Source organism: Anolis sagrei, chromosome 9 (assembly GCF_037176765.1).
Source record: "Anolis sagrei isolate rAnoSag1 chromosome 9, rAnoSag1.mat, whole genome shotgun sequence".
NCBI classification, from domain to species: domain Eukaryota; kingdom Metazoa; phylum Chordata; class Lepidosauria; order Squamata; family Dactyloidae; genus Anolis; species Anolis sagrei.
This window is the reverse complement of record NC_090029.1, coordinates 19,680,554-19,708,199: the sequence shown is the minus strand read 5'-3', so window position 1 is coordinate 19,708,199 and position 27,646 is coordinate 19,680,554. Positions and strand designations below refer to the sequence as shown.

Sequence of the window (27,646 nt, the reverse complement as noted above, 5' to 3'; positions counted from 1 at the left end):
GTACCTTTTTGGAGGTGCAATTGTCAATCCCAATGTATAAAAGCCAGGTGTGGGGTGTATGTGTGTGTGCGTGCGGAAAGAGAGCACTAAGCCAGCATGACGCTACCTTGCAGGAGAGCACAAGAGGGATTATTGTCTTTACCTTAATTTTGGTTTTCCTCTGTGTTTTTTATTTATTAAATATTTCTGAGGTTCTGTTTTCCTGTGGAGACCAAAATCCACTGATTGTGGTAATGCAAATGTATCTAAATTACTGTATATACTCGAGTATAAGTCTAGTTTTTCAGTCCTTTTTTAGGCTGAAAAAGTCTCCCCCAGCTTATACTTGAGTCAGTGTTATTTATTATTTTACTTTATTGTTGATGTTATTATTATTGATATTATTATTATTACATTTACTATTACATTTACTATTTTATTATTGTTATTATTACATTTATTATTTTACTCTATTTATTATTGTGATTGTTACATTTATTATTTTACTCTATTATTATTATTATTATTATTATTTTACTCTATTTAGTATTATTGGAGGACATGTAAGCATATTTACATTGAAGAAGGTTAGAATAATGGTTTAATCAGAGTTGGACAGTCTTATCTTGAATTACAGTTTTATGTAAATATTCAAAAGCATTTAACCTACTAATGCCTAAATTAATATAATTTTATTGGTATCTATTTTTATTTTGAAATTTACCTGTAGCTGCCGCATTTCCCACCCTCGGCTTATACTCGAGTCAATACATTTTCCCAATTATTTGTGGTAAAATTAGGTACCTCGGCTTATATTCAGGTCGGCACAGAATCATTCTGTTTTTGTGTGAACAAAATCAAAATGAGATCAATATTTTTGACTGGGTTGTTGTAGGTTTTTTCGGGCTATATGGCCATGTTCTAGCGGCATTCTCTCCTGACGTTTCACCTGCATCTATGGCAAGCATCCTCAGAGTTAGTGAGGTCTCTTGGAACTAGGAAAAAGGGTTTATATATCTGTGGAATGACCAGGGTGGGACAAAGGACTCTAGGTGTGAATGTTTCAACTGACACCTTGATTAGCATTTGATGGCCTGGCAGTGCCTGGGGCAATCTTTTGTTGAAAGGGGATTAAATGTGCCAGATTGTTCCCCCTCTGTTGTTTTTCTTTAATTATTATTATTTGTGGGCTCCAGTTATAGACTCTGTAAGCTAGCTGGCATTTCCCCCATTGATGTTGCTGCTAACTGGGAGAGAAATAAGGTTGAACACTGTGAAAGCCACTCACTGTATGGCTATCAGCCTCCTCCGAGTAGACTCAAATCAAGGAAAAGCATCACGAGAACCGTTTTTGGTCAAAAATTATTTAGCCACTTGTGCTTCCTCTATTTTATTATTTTTATACTTATTTATGCAATGATTTTGGCACAAAATAAAAATAGAAGCATCCCTGGGCAGTACCAAAAAGACTTGGAATAAAATGGACAATCCGATTCGATCTCTCTCATCATTTCTGATTTATCATTTAGCAGACCTCAAAAAGCCAAGATGAAATTCTGGGGGAAAGGAAAACAGGGAGAGAAGAAAATGAGCAGGGAGAAGCTTGCCACCCAGTCGGAGCTGCTGGAATTTTATTCGAGTCAAGATTCAACAGGGCTACAGCTTGATGAAGGTAAGCTTGTGATTGGCAAATCATGGCAGTTTAATTCAGGATTCGTGTGGCTAAATGCTCATAAACTAGGGTTCATATAGGAGGCACACAGAGAAGATTAAAGAGCCAATCTCTTAGTAAGGTGATTGTTTCCATTCTTTCAAATCTTTAGAAAAAGCATTTTCATTCATCATCATCTAAGCCAGGGATGGGCAAACTTTGGCTCTCCAGGTGTTTTGGACTTCAACTCCCACAATTCCTAACAGCCGACTGGCTGTTAGGAATTGTCGGAGTTGAAGTCCAAAACACCTGGAGTAGGATAGTCTTCCAAGATCAGTGTCCTGGTGGTGGGTCCACAGGTGACTGTGGAGCCCTATTCTTGATCTGCATGTTCTCCCTCAGTGAGGGCATTGGTTTCCAGGTGGAAGGCGGTCCCGGTCGGAGTTGGCTTGATGCGCCTTCCTCTTGGCACGTTTCTCTCTTTCGCCGTCCATTCGTGCCTCTTCAAATTCTACAGCACTGCTGGTCACAGCTGACCTCTGGCTGGAGCACTCAAGAGCCAGGGCTTCCCAGTCCCCAGAGTCTATGCCAGAGTTTTTAAGGTTGGCTTTGAGCCCATCTTTCAATCTCTTTTCCTGTCCACCAACATTCCATTTTCCTTTCTTGAGTTTTCCTTTCTTTGCTTTGGGAGACAGTGGTCAGGCATCCGGACAATGTTCTTTAGCACCGGAACTCGGGACTTGGGTCATTAATGTTCACCATATGTGTCGCTATTGCTGGGCATATTACTGATGGGAGAAGCACTTGTATTGATTTAATTATTTGCACTCTTAGAGCTGACTCCCCCAAGGAGCCCGGAATTGTCTGGCCTCTATCGAAGGGAATGTAAGGAAAACAAAGAGCCATCTCCCAAAGTGAAGCGAAAGCGCAGCCTGAAAATCAGCAGCGTCACTATGGAACCTGCCCAGTGGCAGAACGATGCTCTTCAGATCATCACCAGTGCGAGAGACTTGAAAAGCATGGATGAATTTCTTTTGAAAAAGGTAACTTGTGTTTGGAAATGGACATGTCAAGAACTGTGTAGCGTTTGCTGTTGTCATAGAATAAGAATTAAAGATTCAGCTGTATGTGAACCTGTTTTTAGTGAGCCTGAACAACTCTATCTTATTTATTTACTCACTTACTTACTTGCTTGCTTACTTCATTTATATATCACTTTTCCCCCTGGAGGGACTCAAAGCAGTTTCCAACATATAATAATAATTGAATACCGCTGGTTTAGGGATTTCTAGACTAAAGCCAGCATTTTGAATTGTGCTCAGTAGCAGATTAGCAGCCAGTGGAGCTGGAGTAGCAGGGGAATTGTATACTCCCTGTACACTGCTCCGATGAGCAATCTGGCTACCACTCATTGGACCAAATGCAGCTTCCAAACAGTCTTCAAAGGCAAACCCACCTAGAGCGCATTGCAGTAGTCTATTTGGGATGTCTTCACATCTTCCCATGGATTATATATTAGCTACCTTTGTGACCCACCTGGGATGATACTGTAGGGCTGATATTAGGGTCCTAGCCAACAACATTATTTACAAAAAAGTATACAAAGGATATTTCTGTTATTAATGATGAGTCATTAAGTTAAACAGGCGGTTCTTGACGGCAGTATTGGAATATACCCTGATTGGGCAAGAATACCAATCTTGAGATAGAAAGGTGTTTTTATACACTGATTTTAGGGTCACTTAGTAGAAGCAGGTTGCTAGTCCTTCTAGAAAATTATATCCTATAGATATAATAGATCCCATGGTTGGATCAAGTAGATCTCTTTTATGTTATAAATTTATAGAACCGGGACTGTGGCGCAGTTGGCTGGGAGTCAGCTGCATTAAGATCACTACTGACCAAAAGGTCATGAGTTCGAAGCCAGCCCAGGTTGGAGTGAGCTTCCGACCAATTTGTGTAGCTTGCTGACGATCTTTGCAGCCTGAAAGACAGTTGCATCTGTCAAGTAGGAAATTTAGGTACCTCTTACGTAGGTAACTGATTTATGAGGCCATAAAAATCTCCAGGAAGTATGCAAAGAATGAGGAACTACTTCATCAGTGTCACAAATGAACGGTGAAGCGACAGCTCCCCTGGTGGCCAGAAGCTGGAATGTTAAATAGCCTCTGTGTGTCTGTCTATATATGTTGTGTGTCTATGGCATTGAATGTTTACCATGTATATGTACATTGTAATCTGCTCTGAGTCCCCTGCGGGGTGAGAAGGGTGGAATATAAATACTATAAATAAATAAATAATAATAAAATAATAAATGAGCAATAGTAACACACATATTGTTGCCAAAGTAATGATGTGATGGTTTTGTGATTCACAGATGAACGATCTGGATAGTGAAGATTGTAAAAAGGACACAATGGTGGATGTTGTCTTTAAAAAGGCCTTAAAAGAATTCCGACAAAATATTTTCAGTTTCTACTCTTCAGCTTTGACAGTAAGTTACATTGTTTTAGCCAAGTGCAAGTGAAATATGACATGACACCTGTAAATTAAAATGGAAATCTATCTTTATTTCCTCTCTGCACTATTATAGATGGGCGATGGAAATAGCATCCGGTACAAAGACCTGTACGCCCTTTTTGAACAGATTCTGGAGAAAACGATGAAGTTTGAACAGAGGGACTGGAATGAATCCCCTGTTCGGGTCTGGGTCAACACCTTCAAAGTGTTTTTGGATGAATATATGACAGAATATATGCCTCTGGATTATACTGCCCTAAAGGTAAACTGGTTCAACACAGCAAGTTCTTATATTTTTCTTGAATGAGGATTGTACTCTTATATGTTCCTTAAACTATCTCCCTCTTGTTATTTCACTGCCCATTAAGGCTTGGCCTACATTATTTTTCTTGCAATTCTGAATATTTTTATTAGTCTTTCTCGTAGATGATATGACAGGTTGTAGTATTGCATGAGATAACCTCAGAAATCATAATACTGATTAATGTATTGTATATAGACCTCTAGAAGCCAGCATGGTGTAGAAGTCTTCATGTTAGACTGAGACACTGGAAGATTGAGATGCAATGTCTTGTTTGGCTGTGGAAATCTCATGGGTGACATTAAGCAAATCACACTCTCTCAGCTTCAGAGGAAGGCAAGAGCAAACTCTCCCTGAACAAATTCTGCCAGGAAATCACAGTGATAGGTTTGCCTTAGGTCACCATAAGTGAGAATAGAGCAAAGTGATGACAGCTTGGAGAAGAAAACAGTATATGAGACAGTTATAGAACAACTGTTATAGAACTCCAGTATGCTGATGACAATGTCGTCTGTGCACATTCAGAAGAAGATCTACAAGCCATTCTAAACACCTTCGCAGTAGCATACGAGAAGCTCGGCCTGTCATTGAACATCGAGAAAACCAAAGTGCTGTTCCAGCAGTCACTAGCCAATCCCTTTCCAATGCCAGAAATACAGCTTAATGGTGTAACATTAGAAAATGTTGATCATTTCCGCTCCCTTGGCAGCCACCTCTCCACCAAAGTCAACATCGACACTGAAATACAACACTGCCTGAGCTCTGCGAGTGCAGCATTTTTCCGAATGAAGCAGAGGGTGTTTGGGGACCGGGACATCCGTAGGGAGACCAAGGTGTTTGTTTATAAAGCTGTTGTCCTCCCAACCCTGCTCTATGCCTGCAAAACGTGGACTGTCTACAAACATCACATGCAACTCCTGGAACGATTCCATCAGCACTGTCTCCGGAAAATCCTGCAAATCTCTTGGGAAGACAGGCGGACAAACGTCAGCGTGCTGGAATGTCACATGCAACTCCTGGAACGATTCCATCAATGCTGTCTCCAGAAAATCGTGCAAATCTCTTGGGAAGACAGGCGGACAAACTTCAGCGTGCTGGAAGAAGCAAAGACCACTAGCATTGAAGCGATGCTCCTCCGCCATCAACTCCGCTGGACCAGCCACGTTGTCCGGATGCCCGACCACCGTCTCCCAGTTGCTCTACTCCGAACTCAAGAACGGAAAACGGAATGTTGGTGGACAGAAAAAGAGATTTAAAGATGGGCTCAAAGCCAACCTTAAAATCTCTGGCATAGACACTGAGAACTGGGAAGCCCTGGCCCTTGAGCGCTCCAGCTGGAGGTCAGCTGTGACCAGCAGTGCTGCAGAATTTGAAGAGGCACGAATGGAGGGTGAAAGAGAGAAACATGCCAAGAGGAAGGAGCGTCAAGCCAACCCCGACTGGGACCGCCTTCCACCTGGAAACCAATTCCCTTACTGCGGAAGAAGGTGCAGGTCAAGAAAAAGTCTCCACAGCAACCTACGGACCCACTGCCAGAACTCTATTCCTGGAAGACTATCCTACTCGGCCAACGAGGGATCACCTAAGTAAGATATGAGACAGTAAATGCCTACCTGGTATTAAATATGCCTTTTGAAAGACAGAAGCAGAATGAACGTAGTGGGGGAAGTTCTGAAGAATTAGAACTATTGATTGCTTATTTTGTTCTTTTCTCTTTTTAGATGACCAAAACAGAAAGAAAGAAAAGAAGGAAGAAGGAAACGGATGTTGTAAGTTGAATTTTTCCTCTTCTAATGATAAGCTAACTCTCACTGAGATATTTATTAGGGGAACGGAATGGTCTAGTCCAATGGAACACACGAACAGTGTCAACTTTTGTTTTGTTTTGTTTTGTTTCTATGTCTTTTGCATCATTTTGGCTTTTAGTGTTACAATGTAATAATATCAAGCACCATTAAAATTAATGTAGCCATAAGATTGCTAATAAACAACTAAAGTTGAAACTACAAATTGTATCCTGTTGTCACAACATTATAGACGTTTTTATAGTATTTAATAAGTAAAACATTGAATCTATAATTTTATGCCATCTAGTGAACACAGAACTACAGGTTACAAACAATTCTGTTGTTCAGTGAGTGTCTCCAGTGCTGGGACCATAGTATAATATATGAAATGTGTGTGCTCGCTAGTGATTACATGGTAATTATAAAAACACAAATCTTCCAGAGCATTTGTGGCATGCATTTCAGTTTATGGTCACTGGGATTCTTCAACCCAGCTAAGAAGTATACAAAATACAAAAAGGCAACACACGTAGTTGCATAATAATAATAATAATAATAATAATAATAATATCCCAGGTGACAACAGGATTGCAGAGAAACAACTGGAAAAGCTGACACGATATGAGGATTTAAAGATCGAACTGCAAAGACTCTGGCACAAGCCAGTCAAGGTTGTCCCAGTGGTGATCGGCACACTTGGTGCAGTGCCTAAAGACCTTGGCCTGCACTTAAACACAATCTGCGCTGACAAAATTGCCATCTGCCAGCTGCAGAAGGCCACCTTTCTGGGATCTGCACGCATTATTCGCCAACCACATTTCCGATGGTGGCAGCAACCACCTTTTTAAATATAAAGGCAGAGGACATAAATCCTTGGGTTCTGATATAAACATATGTCCTGTGAGTCTCAGTGGAGGTCCTGGAATTTTCTGCTTAGGTGCTGATGAGTTGGGTGCCTCATTATTGAGAAGGGCATTTTATATATTCTTAAATGGTTCATCATTACAAAATATTGATCGCCAACATTCTGAGTGAGTTGACATGATTAAAAATTCACTTTTGGCATTCCACCTAAACCATACATTAGCAAGTGTCTGAAATGCCTTATTATAATAGTTTAGTAGATGAGTAATCACTCTGATCAGATATGGTTTGGGATATCACTGAAAGTCTATTTTTTTCCTTTTTGACAGGTAGAAGAACATAACGGTCACATTTTTAAGGCCACTCAGTACAGCATACCCACATACTGTGAATTCTGTTCCTCCTTGATTTGGATAATGGATAGAGCCTCTGTTTGCAAATGTAAGTCGAAAATGCTCCTTTTATTGCCCCTTCCAACCTGCACCCTCTTTCATCTGCTTTTTTAAAAAGTTGTTTACTAGAACAGCATTTCCCAATCTATTTTCCCCTGGAGAATCCCTGGAATACTTTTTCAGGTCTCAGGGAACTCTCACATAAAATGTACTGTATCTACTGCTCAAAAATATTGTGTTGCTTTTTTTCCCCAATTACAATGTCTCATTGAGTCCATGGGAGCCCCTAGTGCAACAGTGGGTTAAACCCTTGTGCCAGCAGGACCGCTGACCAAAAGGTCAATGATTCGAATCTGGGGAGCGGGGTGAGTTCCCCTCTGCCAGCTACAGCTTCTCCATGTAGGAGAATCCTCCTACAGGCTGGTAAAACATCCGGGTGTCCCCTGGGTAACATCCTTGCAGACTGCCAATTCTCTCACACAATAATAATAATAATAATAATTATTATTATTATTATTATTATTATTATTATTATTATTTAAAAAACAAAGTATGGATTGTTGATGTTGCAATCCCAGGCGACAGCAGGATTGAAGAGAAATCACTGGAAAAGCTGACACGATATGAGGATTTAAAGATCAAACTGCAAAGACTGGCACAAGCCAGTCAAGGGGGTCCCAGTGGTGATCGGCACACTGGGTGCAGTGCCTAAAGACCTTGACCTGTACTTAAACACAATCGGCGCTGACAAAATTACCATTTATCAGCTGCAAAAGGCCACCTTACTGGGATCTGCACGCATTATTCGCCGATACATCACACAGTCCTAGACACTTGGGAAGTGTCCGACGTGTGATCCAATACAACAGCCAGCAGAGTGATCTTGTCTGCTGTGGACTCATCTTGCTGTGTTTATAATAATAATAATAATAATAATAATAATAATAATAATAATAATAAACACCACACAGTCCTAGACACTTGGGAAGGGTCCAACGTGTGATCCAATGCAACAGCCAGCAGAGTGATCTCATTTGCTGTGGACTCATCTTGTTGTGTTTATAATAATAATAATAATAATAATAATAATAATAATAATAATAATACATCACACAGTCCTAGACACTTGGGAAGTGTCCGACGTGTTATCCAATACAACAGCCAGCATAGTGACCTTATTTGCTGTGGACTCATCTTGTTTTGTATCAAATAATAATAATAATAATAATAATAATAATAATAATAATAATAACAACAACAACATCACACAGTTCTAGACACTTAGGAAGGGTCCAACGTGTGATCCAATACAACAGCCAGCAGAGTGATCTTGTTTGCTGTGGATCATCTTGTTGTGTTTCAAATAATAATAATAATAATAATAATAATAACATCACACAGTCCTAGACACTTGGAAGTGTCCGATGTGTGATCCAATACAACAGCCAGCAGAGTGATCTTGTCTGCTGTGGACTCATCTTGCTGTGTTTCTAATAATAATAATAGTAATAGTAATAATAATAATAATAATAATAATAATAATACAACTTTATTTATATTCCGCTCTATCTCCCCAAAGGGACTCAGGGCGGATTCCAAACATAAAAGGCAAACATTCAATGCCCGAATACAATAACAATACATTCATACTAACAAATGTATACAACCCAACATATAAATACGAATTATAACTTAAACTAAAATTAACTCTTCTCAAGTTGCAGTTTCTCAAGTCACTCCTAACACGAACAAAAACAAAAAGAACTCCTAGAGACCTCTCATCAAACTGCAAGGTTTTGTGGAATCCTGCTTGAGAAACTCTGAACCAAACTATAGTTTGTTCATTCAGACTGGCTTCAAGTGATACACAGAATATAAAAATAACCATTTCTGAATGGAGCCTTCCATTGCTTCCCTTTTCAATGGCTAGAAGTTACAGCCTGGAAAACTGTCAAGAAAGAAGCTTTTTTGGAAAAATGAGCCACATCTTTACTGCATAATTTCAGTCTGTGCTTCTAATTCTCTCCAAGTCATGTGGATTCTTCTGCTTTACTCTGGTTTCACTCCTTTGCACCCAGATGAATGACTTGAATGAGTTAAAAGTGAAGGTGATTCCTCAGTCGTTTGCTAGCAGGGAGTAGCAAATGGTAGAACAGCATAAAATTGAACTATTTTGGGTTTTTAATTCTTGGTTTATCTTGTAATGCTAGTAGATAAGAGGCGTGGGAGGTAAGATCCTTGCAATGTTTGAGTGTGTGAAACACAAAAAACCTCTAAAATTATAACAATAAATAAAGAACAACTGATTTTCTGCTGCCCTAGAGACTAGGACTCAAATACAGGGGAATTCCAGACAAGAAACAATCATGGCCAGCTATTTATTTACTATTTATTTACTCTACTTGTATATCGCCCTTCTCAGCCCTCAGGCGACTCAGGGCAGTTTACAGAGGCAACGATTCGATGCCCAAGAACATCATAAAACATTTAAAACATTAACCAAACAAAAGTAATAAAACATTAAAACAAAAAAAACATTATCCATCTCATTGTCCAGTCGTTCCAAGTTCCTATGTCTTTTAAATTGCATTTTCAAATGCTTGCTCTAACAGCCAGGTCTTGACTCTTTTCCGGAATGTTAAGAGGGAGGGGGCCGATCTAATGTCCTAGGAAGGGCGTTCCATAGCCGAAGGGCCACCATTGAGAAGGACCTGTCTCTCGTCCCACCAAACATATTTGTGTCGCAAGCGGGATCAAGAGCAGGGCCTCCCTATACAATTTTAAAGTCCTAATAGGGTCATAAGGGGAGATGCGTTCAGACAGGTAAGTTGGGCTAATCACCTCCCAACAAAGGATTCCCCCCAGGCAGTGAGGAGCCAGACTGCTGTTTATTTTATCTATTCATTTACAGTATTTGTATACCGCTTTTCTCACCCCGAGGGGGACTCAAAGCGGTTTACACATAATGGCAAAAATTCAACGCCAGTACAAACAATTACAATTATACACTACAATTAGACATAAATCAAATTAAAAAAATACACCCATAAGCAATAAAACAATCATTAAAACAATAAAACAGTCTCGTCCATCGAATCGCCGTTCCAGTCATTGTCTTTCCGAAATGCTGCATACATTTGCTTCTACTGCCCGAAGGCCTGGTCCCAAAACCATGATTTAAATTTTTTTCTAAAAGCCAGGAAGGAGGGAGCGGATCTTACCTCATTTGGGAGTGTGTTCCATAGGCGGGGGGCCACAGCCGAGAAGGCCCTGTCTCTCGTCCCTGCCAGGCGCATCTGTGCAGTTGACGGGAGCGAGAGCAGGGCCTCCCTGGATGATCTTCGATTATGAGGTGGGACGTAGGGGTGGATGCGTTAGGACAAGTAAGCTGGGCTAGAACCGTATAGGCCATTAAATGCTAATCTAGGTGGCCAATTGCAGCATTCACACCTACCTCCAACAGACAAGAGTTCTTTCTCCCACCCTGGACACTCCACAGATAAATAAACCCCGAAATGTCAGAAGAGAATGCTTCTGGAAAATAGCCATACAGCCTGGAAAACTCACAACTTGAAAGCCTTCAACAATACATTAAACACTAAATGTTTTCCACTTTTTTCAGTATGCAAATATGCCTGCCACCGAAAGTGCTGTCTCAAGACCACGACAAAATGTTCCAAAAAGGTATGGTTTCTTCATCTATTAGCCACTAACTGTTGATAATCTTCCCACATGCAATTTTCTCTACATGATTTTGAGAAACTGTCTTCTCAAAAGATCCAAACTCTCTATCTCCAGTTCTCCTCTGACTTAGGTCCTGTTTTCAGCATGTCTTATCATGTGCAGAAAGCTGTTAACCTTTTCCCGGTGCTTCTAAATGGTATCCTGACAGCGTAGGCGTAACACGGAGATAGTTAGGAAGAAAAGATGAAAAACAAGGAAAAAGGATTGCGCTTACTGACTGCTAAACTCTTTATCTTTTCATTTTCTCCTGTTTTTGGTTTACTCAGTAGCTGATTTGGCTCTGGGTAGTGTATTAGGATATAACGTGGACCAAGGCTTGACCAGCATTCTCAGGGTGTAAGTTTTTTTGTAGGGCAGGTATGGAAAAACCATTTCCCTGTGAAACTAACAGAAAAAAAAACCCCTCACTGGACTGAAAATACATTTAGATGTATTTTCTTTGAAGCCATTCCATCTTCTATTTCCTCTGACTGCCTGGCTTTTCCTCTTTGACAATGCATGTGTTATGTTGTGAATAAACTGGATTTATTTAAAGGCAATAGGCCATATTTTATTAGGATATTGTTGATTTATTTATTTATTTATTTACTGTATTTGTATACCGCCTTTCTCAGCCAATTGGCGACTCAAGGTGGTTTCCAACAAATCAGTATACATAAAACATAATAGATAAAAAACATTAAACGTTTTAAGACATCACAAAAGCAATAAAAGCAACATCATCAGCGCCTCATTATTCTCAAGCATTGTCCAATTCCACAAAGTTTGCAAGCTGCACTGGAGACTAGGACACGGAACAGTGGCTTCACACTACAGGAAAGGAGATTCCACCTGAACATGAGAAAGAATTTCCTGAGTGTGAGAGCTGTTCAGCAGTGGAATTCTCTCTCTCTGCCCTGGAGTGTGGTAGAGGCTCCTTCTTTGGAAGCTTTTAAGCAGAGACTGGATGGCCATCTGTCGGGGGTGCTTTGAATCTGATTTTCCTGCTTCTTGGGAGGGGGTTGGACTGGATGGCCCACAAGGTCTTGTCCAACTCTATGGTTCTATGATTCTATGACTTGTAGTGGGAAGTTATTTATTTATCGTGTCAGGCGCAACCGACATTTGTATTATATTTTTAACAAAACAAACAAACAGACAGACACACAGACAAAACACAAAGTTTGGAAGCTTGGTATTCTATTAAATGTCTTTGAGCAGGGTCTGGCCACTTGGAGTGCCTCTGGTGTTGCTGCAAGGAGGTCCTCCATTGTGCATGTGGCAGGGCTCAGGTTGCATTGCAGTAGGTGATCAGTGGTTTGCTCTTCTCCACACTCGCATGTCGTGGATTCCACTTTGTGGCCCCATTTCTTAAGGTTGGCTCTGCATCTCGTGGTGCCAGAGTGCAGTCTGTTCAGTGCCTTCCAAGTTGCCCAGTCTTCTGTGTGCCCAGGGGGGAGTCTCTCATTTGGTATCACCCACAGATTGAGGTTCTGGGTTTCAGCCTGCCACTTTTGGACTCTCACTTGCTGAGGTGTTCCAGCAAGTGTCTCTGTAGATCTTAGAAAACGATTTCTTGATTTAAGTCGTTGACGTGCTGGCTGATATCCAAATGGGGTGGACTGGAGATGTCACTGCCTTGGTCCTTTCACTGTTGGCTGCTACTTCCTGGCGGATGTCAGGTGGTGCAATACCGGCTAGACTGTGTCATTTCTCCAGTGGTGTAGGGCGCAGGCACCCCGTGATAATGCGGCATGTCTCATTAAGAGCCACATCCACTGTTTTAGCGTGGTGAGATGTATTCCACACTGGGCATGCGTACTCAGCAGCAGAGTAGCATAGCGCAAGGGCAGATGTCTTCACTGTGTCTGGTTGTGATCCCCAGGTTGTGCCAGTCAGCTTTTGTATGATATTGTTTCTAGTGGCCACCTTTTGCTTGATATTCAGGCAGTGCTTCTTGTAGGTCAGAGCACGGTCCAGGGTCACTCCCAGGTATTTGGGTGCGCTGCAATGCTCCAGTGGGATTCCTTCCTTCCCAGGTAGTGAGAAGTGATTAAATACTATAATGGAGAGATCCTACAAGACTAAAATATAGGTAACTTTGTTCTCGCATAGCCTGTTTGCTGAATAGAAGGGTTGGTAACGGTTGTTTTCCCTTTTTTTTCTGGTTTATTCTTGCATGAAAATTCTTGTTCCCAGTGTAAATTAACTTCCCTATCTCTTTCCTTCTACATTTATGTACTTAATATCAGTGCTAAATGAGAAAACCCAGGTCCTTGGAGCCCCTGTTGTCATGCCACCTTTCTCATTCATTCCTTGGATGATGACACTTTGCACATTTTTCCAAACATGTTTTGAACCTCTGTGGATTCTCTTTCCCCCAGAACTCTTGTGCAGATGGAAAGATGACCTAATTGTTGAGCTCTGTGCCTCTGTCTGAAAGTGCCTCTGTCTGAAAAAACTATCCAAAGACTCCCACGTTCATTCTCTTGCTCTGGGACTGCCTAGTTATATAATATGCTTATGGTGCAAATGCTTCATTTCGCCACGCACCGAGAGTCCCTGCTATTACAGAGCCATGGACAAAGCTGAAGCCATAAATAAAGAATCTTGAACAAGCCATAAATGCTGGAGAGAAGAGCTGAGTTAGGCACTTTGGTCAAAGGCACTTGTCCAGAGCCATTTTTTATGTGTGACTGCAATCCTGTTTTAGCTCTTGAGTTGAATGCCCCCAGCTACCAGCACAGTGGTGTGAATGCATTTGTGATTTTCCAAACTGTGTTGGGTCCCTTATTGGAAGAAATAGGATGTATATCTATATAAATAAAAATGTAATGTTCATTTGTGGGATTAACAGAACTCAAAAACCACTGGACAAATTGACACCAAATTTGGACACAAGACACCTCTCAGGCCAATAAGTGACCATCACTCATAAAAACACTGAAAAACACAGTGGAAGAGACTTAAATAGCCAAAAAACAAAAAATACATTACAAAACATGCACAAAATGACACATATATGCAAAAACACATATATACACATATACACAAATATATATACACACATATATACATAGCACATATGTGTATAACACACACACACATACACATAAGGCAAACACACAAAACATATATACACAGACTGGGCCACAGCAATGCGTGGCAGGGGACAGCTAGTCTATATAAATAAAAATGTAATGTTTGTTTGTGGGATTAACAGAACTCAAAAACCAGTGAGCCAATTGACACCAAATTTGGACAGCATACACCTAAAAATCCAAAGTATGTTCTTCACTCAAAAATTTTTGATTTTGACATTTGAGAGTTGTAGTTGTTGGGATTTATAGTTCACCTACAATCAAAGAGCATTCTAAACTCCACCAGTTATGGCATTGAACCAAATGTGGCACACAGGACTCCCATGTCCAACAGAAAACACTTGAAGGGTTTGGTGGGCATTGACCTTGAGGTTGGGAGTTGTAGTTCACCTACATCCAGAGAGCACTATGGACTCAAATAATGATGGATCTGGCCTAAACTTGGCACAAATATTCGATATGCCCAAATATGAACACAGATGGAGTTTGGGGGAAATAGACCTTGACATTTGGGAGTTGTAGTTACTGGGATTTATAGTTCACCTACAATCAAAGAGCATTCTGAACTCCACCAACGACAGAATTGGGGCACACTTCCCACACAGAACCCCCATGACGAACAGAAAACACTAAAGGCCATCCAGTCCAATTCCCTTCACCAGGGCAAGAAAATGTAATCAAAGCCCTCCGGACAAAGCCATCCAGCCACAGATATAGATAGATACGATTCACACACACACAGATATTTCCACTGCCTCATGTTGGCCTGGTATGTTGCGAGAAGTCAGGCTGTTATTATAAAGTAACGTTCTTCCCTACCTTGTCTTTGCATCTGTTACCAGAATGAGTTTGGAAGCATTCCTAGATTAACTGAGCTGTAGCCAGCATAACTTTGAGGAAGCCCCTCGGAATATGGCTCAATTAAATCTCTGTCCTTCTAGTACGATCCTGAGCTGTCTTCACGGCAATTTGGAGTTGAACTCTCCCGTCTGACCAGCGAAGAACGGACAGTGCCAGTACTCTTTGAAAAGCTCACCAATTATATAGAAATGCACGCACTCTACACAGAGGGCATCTACCGGAAATCTGGATCAACCAATAAGATTAAAGAGCTGCGGCAGGGACTTGATACAGGTAAGGAACCCTGAAGGCTATGGAGCAGTGTCTCCCAACCTTCCTCATGCTGCGACCCCTCAATACAGTTCCTCATGTTGTGGTGACCCCCAACCATAACATTATTTTTGTTGCTACTTTATATAATTTTGCTACTCTTATGAATCGTAATGTAAATATCTGATATGCAGGATGTGTTTTCATTCACTGTACCAAATTTGGCACAAATACCTGATATGCCCAAATTTGAATACTGGTGGGGTGGGGGTGGGGATTGATATTGTCATTTGGGAGTTGTAGTTGCTGGGATTTATAATTCACCTACAATTAAAGAGCATTCTGAACTCCACCAACGTTGGGATTGAACCAAACTTGGCACACAGAACTCCCATGACCAAGAGAAAATACTGAGCATTGACCTTGAGTTTTGGAATTGTAGTTTACCTACATCCAGAGAGCACTGTGGACTCAAACAATGATGGACCTGGACCAAATTTGACACGGATACTCAATATGCCTAAATGTGAACACTGGTGGAGTTTGAAGGAAAATAGACCTTGACATTTGGGAGTTGTAGTTGCTGGGATTTATAGTTCACCTACAATCAAAGAGCATTCTGAACCCCATCAATGATAGAATTGGGCCGAACGTCCCACACACAGAACCCCCATAACCAACAGAAAATACTGTGTTTTCTGATGGTCTTTGGTGACCCCTCTGGCACCCCCTCGTGATCCCCCCCCCCCCACCAGGGGTCCAGATCCCCAGGTTGAGAAATGCTGCTGTGGAGGATCCTGGAGGAGTGCAGTAATAATGTAATTACTAGGCCATTCCATGACAAGGGTCTAAACCAGGGGTCCTCAAACTATGGCCCGCTGGGACACTTATCCAGTCCGCAGATAACCTGGCTGCCTCTCGTTGGACTATTTGAAGCTTCCGAGCAGTCTTCAAAGGCAACTCCACGTAGAGTGTGTTGCAGTAGTCTATCCTAGATGTAACGAGAGTGTGGAATTATTAGCAGTGCTGACCATGTATCATTGTAGTTAATATATGTGTCATGTAGAGAGGGAAAGGGGAGTCCAGGGGACAGTTCCCTCTTGTCTCCTGTGCTATTCTAATAATATAATATAATATATTGTATATACAGATAATATTTATAGTATTATAATGAAATGCAATATAATAATAATATGATATTATAATTATATATTTATATTACATGTAATATTACTAATAATATTATGATATAGTGGTATGGTGCAATATAGCAATGTTTAATGCTGATATTGTACTATGCTAATAATATAATATATTGTATGTAATATATACCTTGTAAGCCACTCTGAGTCCCCTTCGGGGTGAGAAGGGCGGCATATAAATGTCGTAAATAAAATAAAATAAAATAAAATAAAAATAAATGTCTCCATATCAGCCCAGTCTTAGGATACTCATTTATATTATCTATTTGTGGTCATACTGGTGTTGGTTTGTCTCTTACTGCATTCTGAAATGGAGTATTTTTGTTAACCTTTTCTTCTACTGTGTTTTTTTTCCTCCCATTTGTTCTATTAGATATTGAGAGCATAAACCTTGATGACTACAACATCCATGTCATTGCCAGTGTGTTCAAGCAGTGGCTACGGGATCTTCCTAATCCTCTCATGACATTTGAACTTTATGATGAATTTCTGCGAGCAATGGGTAAGGAAGTGCCATCTTTTATTTATTTATTTATTTAGGGTATTCCTATCTCACCTTTCTCTGCAACATGGACTCAGGGCGGCTTACAAACAGAATACAAACATTAAAATCCTTCAATCAGGAAAGCAAAATAGGTAAAACCATGAAACAACAACAATCAATAAAGACCCACATTTCAGTTCAAACTGCAATTCCCTTCCCTTGGGCACCTGTGCCCCATTCTATGTTGTGCTGGTCATAGACCTTAATAAATAATTGATTGATTGATTGATTGATTGATTGATTGAGTTAAAACCATATATGTATAAATGATTGCCTTAAGTAAGTTTTGTTTGTGTATTAGTGTTAGCATTGCATAAAAAAGAATGGCCATCCTATTTATTTATTTATTTAAAGATTTTGTATACCTATCTTCTCACCTCCATCGAGGGACTCAGGTGATATTGTTGTTTCCAACAACACTATCACAAACAATAATTAAAAACATCATATTCCATATTACACTAAAACATTAAAATAGCAAAATACAATCATATAATTACAATGGTCAGTCGTCACAATAAAATCGTTGTTCATCATCATCCTTCCTTATCGCAGGATAATGACTCACTCGTCAAATGCCAGTTTCCAGAACCAAGTTTTCACCTGTTTTCTAAATGTCAGGATAGAAGGGGCAGTTCTGATCTCCAGTGGAAGAGAGTTCCAGAGCCGAGGGGCCACCACCGGGAAGGCCCTGTCCCTCGTCCCCACCAGACGCAGTTGTGAGGCTGGTGGGACCTAGAATGTACTTGAACCGTAAATTGAATTTCGCAGTTTTGTTCAGTGAGCAAAATAAAAGTGGTAGGTGTAGAGATGTGGGGTGTGTGTTACTTCCTCATTTCCTCAAATTGATATATGTTTTTATTGATATTGATTGTTTTACTTGGTTTTATATTTAAATTGATTGTTTTTAGATTGTATTTTATGTCTTTGATATTGACTGTAAACCGCTCTGAGTCGCCTGTGGGCTGAGAGGGGCGGTATATAAATGTAGTAAATAAATAAATAAATGAACAAAATGCTCATTTAAGAAGGATTTGCTTTAGCCAGTACAATACAAAACTTTATTATGGTCACTGAGAAGGGCACAAGCGCTCTGGGAAGGAGAAACACAGCTCTCCAGTGAGGCAGTTATTAAAAAACAGATTGCAAAACAGTTTAAAATCACAATTTAAAACACAGGTTATTGTTAACAGGTATGGAACCTGTGGGGGAGGGCACAGAGACTGATAGGAGGTGTCAAAGCACTGGGGGGGGGGCACTAAAGGGGATGGGAGGAGCACATTACAAGTCCAGCTGTATTTCAACTGTAACATTTTGTTCTAACTACATTCCCAACCGGATCAATCATCATCCATCTAATTTTAAGTGCTGCAGCACAAAACTTAGCAACACTGTAAGTTATTCTAGTGCTAGAATCCAAAAGCAGCATGGCAGAATAATATTTTTCGCTGTGCCCATGGTGTAATGAGATTACTCCTAAGGTCTCTGTAGAACATGCATTGAAGAAGTACATGTTCAGTTGTTTCTCTGAGTCCGGACTCACAGAGGCATAGTCTTTCCTTGAAGGGGTTTTTCTGATCCCTCCCCTCCAATACAGCTGATGGGAGGGCATGGTATCTTGCCAGGGTAAAAGCCCTTTGGTCCAGATCTGATAAGTATGCCATGGGGGCAGGGAGGTATCTATTGGCTTCCATAACAAGGTGTAAGTCTGTAGGATCTATATAGCAATATTAAATGACCACTCACAAGCTGGTTTTGCTTTGAAATGGATATATTGCTTGTATCTCTGCAGCAAAGAAAGACACTACTGACTTTTTCCCACCACCACTTCCTTTTATACCCCTTTCCTGCCCAACTCCCTCCGCTTCTCAGTTTCCTTATTAGAGCTGGTTGCTTCACAAGTTCCAATACAAGGTTTCCAGCGCCCTCTGCTGGCTTCAAAATGTCAGAGAGAGAATTGAGGCAGCCAGGATGATTCAGTCAGGATGTCACGGAGGGGATTTGTGATGTCTTCATGCCCTCAGAAATTGACTCCTGACACAAGGTCCGATTGGCACTCTATGTCCAGGATCCGTTGCTTAATGAAATCTTTGGCTTGGTCCCATCTCACGCTTAGCAATTGTCCTTGGGAGAAACCTAGTGTTGCAATCTTTACTGTTTTAGTCCATGTGGACTGGGTCGCCCCTCATGGTTAGCGGGGCAAGACCACATGGGGAGGATAAGTGTAGCCAGTAGTTGAGAATGGCTGTCCATATTCTCGCCTCCATTTTCACAAAGCCTGTCTCCAATCGCAGGGTGGCATTAGAGACATATCTGGGAGCCTGTAAAGCTGCTCTTAGGAATTTTGATTGAACAAGCTGTAGTGGGCCATAATTTGAAAAGGGGCCAGGCTGGGCTCCATACAGCATTTGTGCAATTGGTTTAGCTTTGAAAAGTTTAGGTGCCATCGGTATAAATTGGCCTCCACCCGTCTTGAGGGACTCTGCATGTTAGTGCAATGGAGGATTACTCCCAGGTATTTAAAATTTGACACCTGCTCAATTTTTTTTTTACATCTATTCTCCAGTTGTACTTCTTGAGTCGTTTAACAAACATCATAATTTTGGTTTTTTGAAAATTGATATGTAGCTGTTCTGCCTGGCAGTAATTTGTTAATACTCTCAGGGCTCTTTTCAGTCCAACTTAAGTTCCAGAAAGAACTGTGTCATCTGCATAAAGTACGGTGGATAGATGCCTTCCTTCTAATTTTGGAGGGTAGAAGTCCAAGTTGTATAGGTGTTCCAGCATGGCATTGAATAATAGTGGAGCCAAAATGCACCCTTATTTGACGCTTTGCTTGATGCTGCTTAATCCAGTAAACACCTTAAATCAACTATAATTCCATTGAATGAAATCGATGTTCTTTTACAGGCTTGCAGGAGAGGAAGGAAGCCATCCGTGGAGTATACTCTGTCATTGATCAGCTTTCTCGCACTCATCTTCATACCTTGGAAAGGCTGATCTTTCACCTTGTCAGGTACTAGTATTGAAGCAAATAGGATATTAATTCCTTTCTTTAATGGATGTCATATAAACTGTGTATATGTTCCCTATCATCAATACTGTTTTAACTCATGAGTGGGTAGATTGCTCCTCCTGCCATCTGGAATGATCACTCACAGTAAGTTATAACTACTCTTTTACTTTTGCTATGACTGTTCTCATGTGCAAAATTTGCAGAATGTAAATTTGCAGAATGTCTGGAAATGCTTGACAAGCACAGTAGCAATGGCTAGTGTTTATAAGATATCTGTCATCTTGGCAGAGGTATCCAGTGCAGCATGGTAGAAGGAGTTATCCACATTCATTAGATACTGCATAATAAACAAGTTTAAAGGGATATAGGTGGCTTTTGTTTGCATAGTGCTGCAGTCAATGCTTCAGGATGAGCAAAAAACTAAGGATTTTGGTACATTGCACATGCAAGTGGATTGCTGCTTAACTCATGACGGAATGCACGAATGCACTCATGCCATGTGGGATCATGGATATGGAAATACTTTAAAAAATCAGAAAGGTGCTTAGAGTATTGTTTTTGCTTCACATTTCAATTGTAAAATTCTGTCTTGTATTTCTTATAAGTTAACTAGCCGTCCCCTGCCAGGCGTTGCTGTGGCCCAGTCTGGTGATCTGGAAAATAAAGTAATGAGAAAGTGTTGGTTTCTAATATATGGAATTTCTTTATGCTTGTGGGTAAACAGTATTTCTTGCTGTTTCTTTGCCAGTGTTGATGTAGAGAGTGTCTGGTTTCTCTATTCTGGAACATGCAACATATCATTGTCCTTCTTTAGGGGCCCCTTTCAAATCTTTGATACTGCATCTGCCATATACATATATGTGCATGTGTGATTGGCTGGATGGCCCTTTGTCAGGAGGGCTTTGATTATGTTTTCTTGCCCTGGTGAAGGGAGTTGGACTGGATGGCCTCAAGGCAGTATTTCTTAGCCTGGGGTTTGGGACCCCGGGGTGGGGGTGCAAGGGGGTGTCAGAAGGGTCGCCAAAGACCATCTGAAAACACAGTATTTTCTGTTGGTCATGGGGGTTCTGTGTGGGAAGTTTGCCCCAATTCTGTCATTGGTGGAGTTTAGAATGCTCCTTGATTGTAGGTGAACTATAAATCCCAGTAACTACAACTTCCAAGGTCTATTTTCCCCAAACTCCATCTGTGTTTATATTTGGGCATATTGAGTATTCGTGCCAAGTTTGGTCCAGATCCATCATTGTTTGAGTCCACAGTGTTATCTAGATGTAGATGAACTACAACTCCAAAACTCAAGGTCAATGCCCACCAAACCCTTCTAGTGTTTTCTGTTGCTCAGGGGAGTCCTGGGTGCCAAGTTTGGCTCAGTTCCATTGTTGGTGGAGTTCAGAATGCTCTGTGATTGTAGGCGAACTTTAAATCCCAGCAACTACAACTCCCAAATGACAAAATCATAATTTTTGAGTGATGGTCACTCCTTGTGATGTGAGACGTTTTGTTGCCAATCTTGGTGTGATTTCATTCATTGGTTCTTTTGTTTTTAAGGTACTCATTACGCACAGAACATTTATATATATATATATATATATATATATATATATATAGAATGAGAGAGAGAGAGAGAGAGAGAGAGATAATGGTTATGGGTTGCTGGCTGTATAATAAAACTGTCATGTTTATTTATTTATTTACAGTATTTCTATTCTGCCCTTCTCACCCCACAGGGACTCAGGGTGGATTACAATGCACATATACATGGCAAACATCAATTCTAGTTAGACACACAACATATATAGATAGACATAGAGTCAATTTAACATAGAAGGGAGAAGAGTTGATAAAACCTTGTAGGACTCTGGCCTGGCTGGCTGGCTTGAGTGCATACCTTACATGTGTTAGGCGAGTGGGCTTATTAACGAAAGATCCTCCTCATAAATGCACAACAGAGTAATTTATCAGCAGCATAATCCAGCACCAGTAGCCCAAAGTGATAAAAAGAACAAAAACACACAGACCAATGTTATCTCTTTCATAGGAGGCTTTTCTTTGTAGTAAAATAATATAGTTGCACTATTTACAATAACAAGGTTTCCATAACACAAATAAATAAATACATAGTAGCTTTACACGCAGCAGCTTTCACACTGGAGCTTTCTCACACAAGCCTTCTCTCACACAGAGGTTTACCTTGCAGTCCTCAGGACAGCAATAACTTTGGCTAACAGGCTTCGGCATACTAACTCTTTCAGTGTTTGACTCACACTTTTGCAATAAAAACCTAGTTAATTTTTAATATTTCTGACAACACATTAAAAATATAATTAAAATTTCAAAACTGCATCATCATACAGTATAATATTAATAATAATATATTATAATTATATATTTTATATTACATGTAATATTACTAATAAAATTACAATATAATTGTATAGTACAATATAGTGATGTATAGCACTGATATTGTACCGTGCTCATGATATAATGTATTGTATGTGTGTGTGTGTGTGTATAACATAACTTATAAGCCGCTCTGAGTCCCCTTTGCGGTGAGAAGGGCAGCATATAAATGTCGCAAATAAATAAATAAAACATATAAATGAGTTGCTTTTCAGCTTATCCAAGAATAAAAAGTCATGATTACTTGGTTGTTCATTTGTGGGTTTTTTGTTTTGTTTTTTTAAATATTATTATTTATTTATTTTATTTTTGCTGCCTGTTAGGATTGCCCTGCAAGAGGAAACCAACCGAATGTCTGCTAATGCCTTGGCCATTGTATTCGCTCCATGTATTCTTCGTAGCCCTGACACCATGGACCCTCTGCAGAGTGCTCAGGATGTCAGCAAAACCATCAGGTAAAACAACAACAACAACTTAGAAGCAAGAATAAGAAGGCACAGCACTGCAACAAAAATGGGACCCCAGAAATGGCAGTTGTCTGGATGTACTATTTTCATTTCTCAGAAGAATAAAAATCAATGGACTAATAACTTCTATTGTATAAATGTTAACAATAATTTGTCCTCAAATAATAAGCATCAGCCATCTGTTTCTTCTCTTTGCCATTTTTTCTTTCAGCTGTGTGGAGCTGATAGTTATTGAGCAGATGAATAAATATCGGGCCCGGCTCAAAGACATCAGCAGCCTGGAGTTTGCAGAGAACAAGGCCAAGAGTCGACTGTCGTTGATTCGCAGGTCCATGGTAAGGGTCGGGACTTGGAGGGATTTGAGACAAGCTATGATCTCTGGACCAAGAAGAAATGTATTGGGGGAATCAGCTGCCTTCCCCTCACTTGCCCAGCTCACATTAGCTGATGTAGCATTCCTTAAGAGAGAATTGGAAACCTTGCTTGTACATGTCCCACCCAATGCTGCAATCGATATAAATAAAAATGTAATGTTTGTTTGTGGGAGAAACATAACTCAAAAACCACTGGACAAATTGATACTAAATTTGGACACAAGACACCTCTCAGGCCAACAAGTGACCATCGCTAATTAAAACACTGAAAAACACAGTGGAAGAGACTTAAAAAGCAAAAAAAAAAAAAACCATGACAACATATGCACAAAACCACATATATACACAAACACACATATGTACACATATACACAAATATATACATACATATATGCATATATATACACACAAAACACATACACAGAAAGGGGGGAAGGAAGGAAGAGAAGGAGGGAAGGAAGAGAAGGAGGGAGAGAAAAAGAGAAAGAAGGAGAGAAGGAAAGAAAGGCAGAGAAGGAAGAAAGGAGAGAAGGAAATAAAAAAGTGAAAGAAGGAAGGAAAGAGAGAGGGAACAAAAGAGAGAAAGAGGAAGGAGGGAAAGAGACAAGGAAGGATGGAACCAAAGAGCAAAGGAAGCGAGGAAGGAAAAAAAAGTAGGGTAGGGTAGGGATGGAGGAAGGAGAGAAGGAACGAAAGAGGAAGGAAGGAAAGAGACAAGGAAGGATGGAACCAAAGAGCAAAGGAAGCCAGGAAAGAAAGAAAGGTAGAGAAGGAGGGAAGGAAGAAGGAAGGAGGGAGAGAAGGAAATAAAAAGTGAAAGAAGGAAAAAAAGAGAGGGAAGGAAGGAGAGAAGGAACGAAAGAGAGAAAGAGGGAAGGAAGGAAAGACAAGGAAGGATGGAACTAAAGCGCAAAGGAAGCAAGGAAAGAAACAGCTAGAGAAGGAAGGAAGAAGAAGGGAAAGAAGAAGGGATGGAAGGAGAGAAAGAAAGAAGGAAAGAAAGAGGGGGAGGGAAGCTTGGCCACAGCAACGCGTGATGGGTACAGCTAGTTACTTAATATAATTTTAGGTTATATTGCAAATGTGTGCATGGAAGTCTTTTGCTTAGGACTGGGTAGAAAGCCGCCTGTCCCTTTTCTCCCCTCCCATCCTGCTGATCTTTTCCTCTTCCCATCTTTTCAAACCTTAACACATCTTAAATCCCTTTACACCTAATCAGGTCCAACACAGAATCTAAAGACTGGGCGTTATTGCTAATGTTTTGAGTGTTCAGAGGTGGGCTTGTCTACTGAAAACAAAGCAAAGAAACCCCAGAGAAACTGGGAATGGGGTTTTCTAGCATTATCCCATCTAGGTAACCCATGCATTTCTTTTGGGTGCTGTTTTTGTTTTACACTTTTCAAGCTAAGGTTAGTGCCTCTGAGCTGCTTTAGTTTGTGTGTAATTGATCTTCCTCCATGACCTTTGTGTCTGGTTCCCCTTAATTACACACTGCTCACATCTTACACTGCTTACGGAAGAATGGGTTTCCATTCACCTGCCTCCTAAATGCACGTGCCAGTGGAAGAGCCTGGGGTGAAGCTGCAGTTGAACCTACCTCAAACTTCACATGGCAGATTGCTTTTTCCCTCCTTGCTTCATGAGATGTGAAAAGCTTCCATGTTCCCTGTTGGGCTCCTTAGTTGAAAGGCAGCTTTCAGCACTGACATGGCCTCTGTTGTCTTCTGGTGTGAGCTAAAGATATGGCAGCTGTGTATACATGTTACCTATTCTCTGCTTTCAGACTTGGTTGTTCATGAGGCAAGGGACCCAATTATTCTCTGCTGGAAATAAAGATGAACTACGAGGGTTGAATGAAAAGTAATGCCTCCACCTTCGTTACTTGGGTTTGGATGGGAATATTTTACTAAATCAATCACAGAAATAACCCTTAGAATGTGCTCTTTAACTACCACTATTCACTTTTCCACATAATCACCAGACAATTGGATACATTTCTGCCAACGATGAACAAGTTTTCTGAAGCCATCACGGAAGAAGTCAACACTTGATGTATGGCAAGTGTTCTTGTCATACATCAAGGAAACCACTGACCGCAGAGGGAAGTTGATGAGGAAACACAACATACAAACTATCTACAGACCCACCAAGAAAATCCAACCAATGCTCTGTTCAGTAAAGGACAAGAGGGATCCTCTCACCTCTGCAGGAGTCTACCGTATACCATGCAGCTGTGGACAAGTCTACAGAGGGACCACCAAATGCAGCAATGACCAAACACGAATCAAGGAACATGAAAGGCACTGCAGACCACTTCAACCAGAGAAGTCAGCCATAGCAGAGCACCTGATGAACCAACCTGGACACAGCATATTACTTGAGGACACAGAAATGCTGGACCACTCTCACAACCACCATGTCAGATTACACAGAGAAGCCATTGAAATCCACAAGCATGTGGACAATTTCAACAGAAAGGAAGAAACCATGAAAATGAACAAAATCTGGCTACCAGTATTAAAAAACTCTAAAATTACAACAGCAAAACAACAGAGAGGAAACAATCAGGGACATCTAATCACCTCTCAACAAAAGATTGCCCCACACACTGTCAGGCCATCAAATGTTAATCAAGGTGGTCAGTTGAAACATTCACACCTAGCTCCAGCAGACAAGAGTCCTTTGTCCCACCCTAGTCATTCCACAGATATATAAACCCATTTTCCTAGTTCCAACAGGCCTCACTACCTCTGAGGATGCTTGCCATAGATGCAGGCAAAAAGGCAGGAGAGAATGCCTCTAGAACATGGCCATATAGCCCGAAAAAACCTACAACAACCCAGTCAACACTCTGTTTCCGCAACCAGCGTCTCACAGTTCTCTCAACTTCTTCATCAGAGGCATAATGATGTCCCTGCAGATCTTCTTTCATTATCAGGAACAGATGCTGCAAGTCGTTTCTGGAGTGAGAGAATCAGCTGTCTACAAAGACGTTGCCCAGGGGAAGCCCAGATGTCTTGCAATCCTGCGAGGGGGCTTCTCTCATGTCCCCTAAGTCTCACGCCAACGACTTAAATCAAGAAATAGTTTTCTAAGATCTACAGAGACACTCGCTGGAACACCTCAGCAAGCGAGAGTCCAAAAGTGGCCGGCTCAAACCCAGAACCTCAATCAATGGCTGGGACCAAATGAGAGACTCCCTCCTGGGCACACAGAAGACTGGGTGACTTGGAAGGCGCTAAACAGACTGCGCTCTAGCACCACGAGATGCAGAGCCAACCTTAAGAGATGGGGCTACAAAGTGGGATCCACGACATGCGAGTGTGGAGAAGAGCAAACCACTGACCACCTGCTGCAATGCAACCTGAGCCCTGCCACATGCACAATGGAGGACCTTCTTAGAGCAACACCAGAGGCACTCCACATGGCCAGCTACTGGTCAAAGGACATTTAATAGAATACCAAGTCTCCAAACTTTGTGTTTAGTTTGTTTGTTTGTTTTTAATGCAATACAACTGTTTTGGTTTGCTCCTGACACGATAAATAAATAAATAAATCAGGAACAGATGGAAGTCAGTCGATGCTAAATCTGGACTGTATGGAGGATGCCGTAAGGTGGTGAGATCCAGTCTCTGAAGTTCTGCTGTAATGGTATGTGAAGTGTGTGGCATTGTCATGCTGCAGGAAAACATTTCCCTTTTCCTTTCAGACCCTTGTCAGCCGTCATTTCAAAGTTTGAAGCCTTGTTATGTAACGCTCTGAATTTATTGTTGTTCTACGTTGAAGGAACATGGATAACACCATCTGCATCCCAGAACACTGTTGCCATGATTTTTCCAGCTGAGGGCTGTGTCTTGAATTTCTTTTTCTGGGGCCAGTCTTTATGTCGATATTTCACAGACGGTCACTTCATCTCCGGGTCGTAATGGTGTACCCACGTTCCGTCTCCTGTCACAATTGAATGGAGAAAGGCGTCACCTTCATTCTCGTAACATGAGAGGCAAATTTCAAGACTGTGCGCTTTCATTTCAGGCGTCAGCATCCTGGGTACCCATTGTGCACAGATCTTCCGATAGCTAAGCAAAGCAATAATGTGACCCACACGTTCTTGTGAAATGTTGATTATGCTTGAAATTTCTCTCTGAGTGATACAACGATCATCCTGAATCAATCTGTCAATCTTTTGCTTGTGAAACTCGGTGGTTGCTGTCA

The 27,646-nt window shown here is 40.9% G+C and overlaps 1 protein-coding gene across 9 annotated transcripts in view; it reads left to right on the top strand.

Annotated features, from left to right (window-relative positions):
- MYO9A (myosin IXA) overlaps positions 1 to 27,646 on the top strand; it is a 139,062-nt gene that overhangs the window by 99,512 nt on the left and 11,904 nt on the right. For 6 of the 9 annotated variants that reach the window (XM_060755576.2, XM_060755579.2, XM_060755580.2 and 3 more), the window contains 12 exons: positions 1,509 to 1,651; positions 2,465 to 2,673; positions 4,008 to 4,124; positions 4,224 to 4,412; positions 6,173 to 6,220; positions 7,432 to 7,543; positions 11,117 to 11,178; positions 15,260 to 15,452; positions 17,004 to 17,132; positions 20,085 to 20,190; positions 22,917 to 23,048; positions 23,272 to 23,395. In XM_060755576.2, the coding sequence (XP_060611559.2) occupies positions 1,509 to 1,651; positions 2,465 to 2,673; positions 4,008 to 4,124; positions 4,224 to 4,412; positions 6,173 to 6,220; positions 7,432 to 7,543; positions 11,117 to 11,178; positions 15,260 to 15,452; positions 17,004 to 17,132; positions 20,085 to 20,190; positions 22,917 to 23,048; positions 23,272 to 23,395 (1,564 nt within the window). The remainder of the gene's footprint in view (positions 1 to 1,508; positions 1,652 to 2,464; positions 2,674 to 4,007; positions 4,125 to 4,223; positions 4,413 to 6,172; positions 6,221 to 7,431; positions 7,544 to 11,116; positions 11,179 to 15,259; positions 15,453 to 17,003; positions 17,133 to 20,084; positions 20,191 to 22,916; positions 23,049 to 23,271; positions 23,396 to 27,646) is intronic. The other 3 variants (XM_060755578.2, XM_067471320.1, XM_060755573.2) reach the window with 1 other exon arrangement.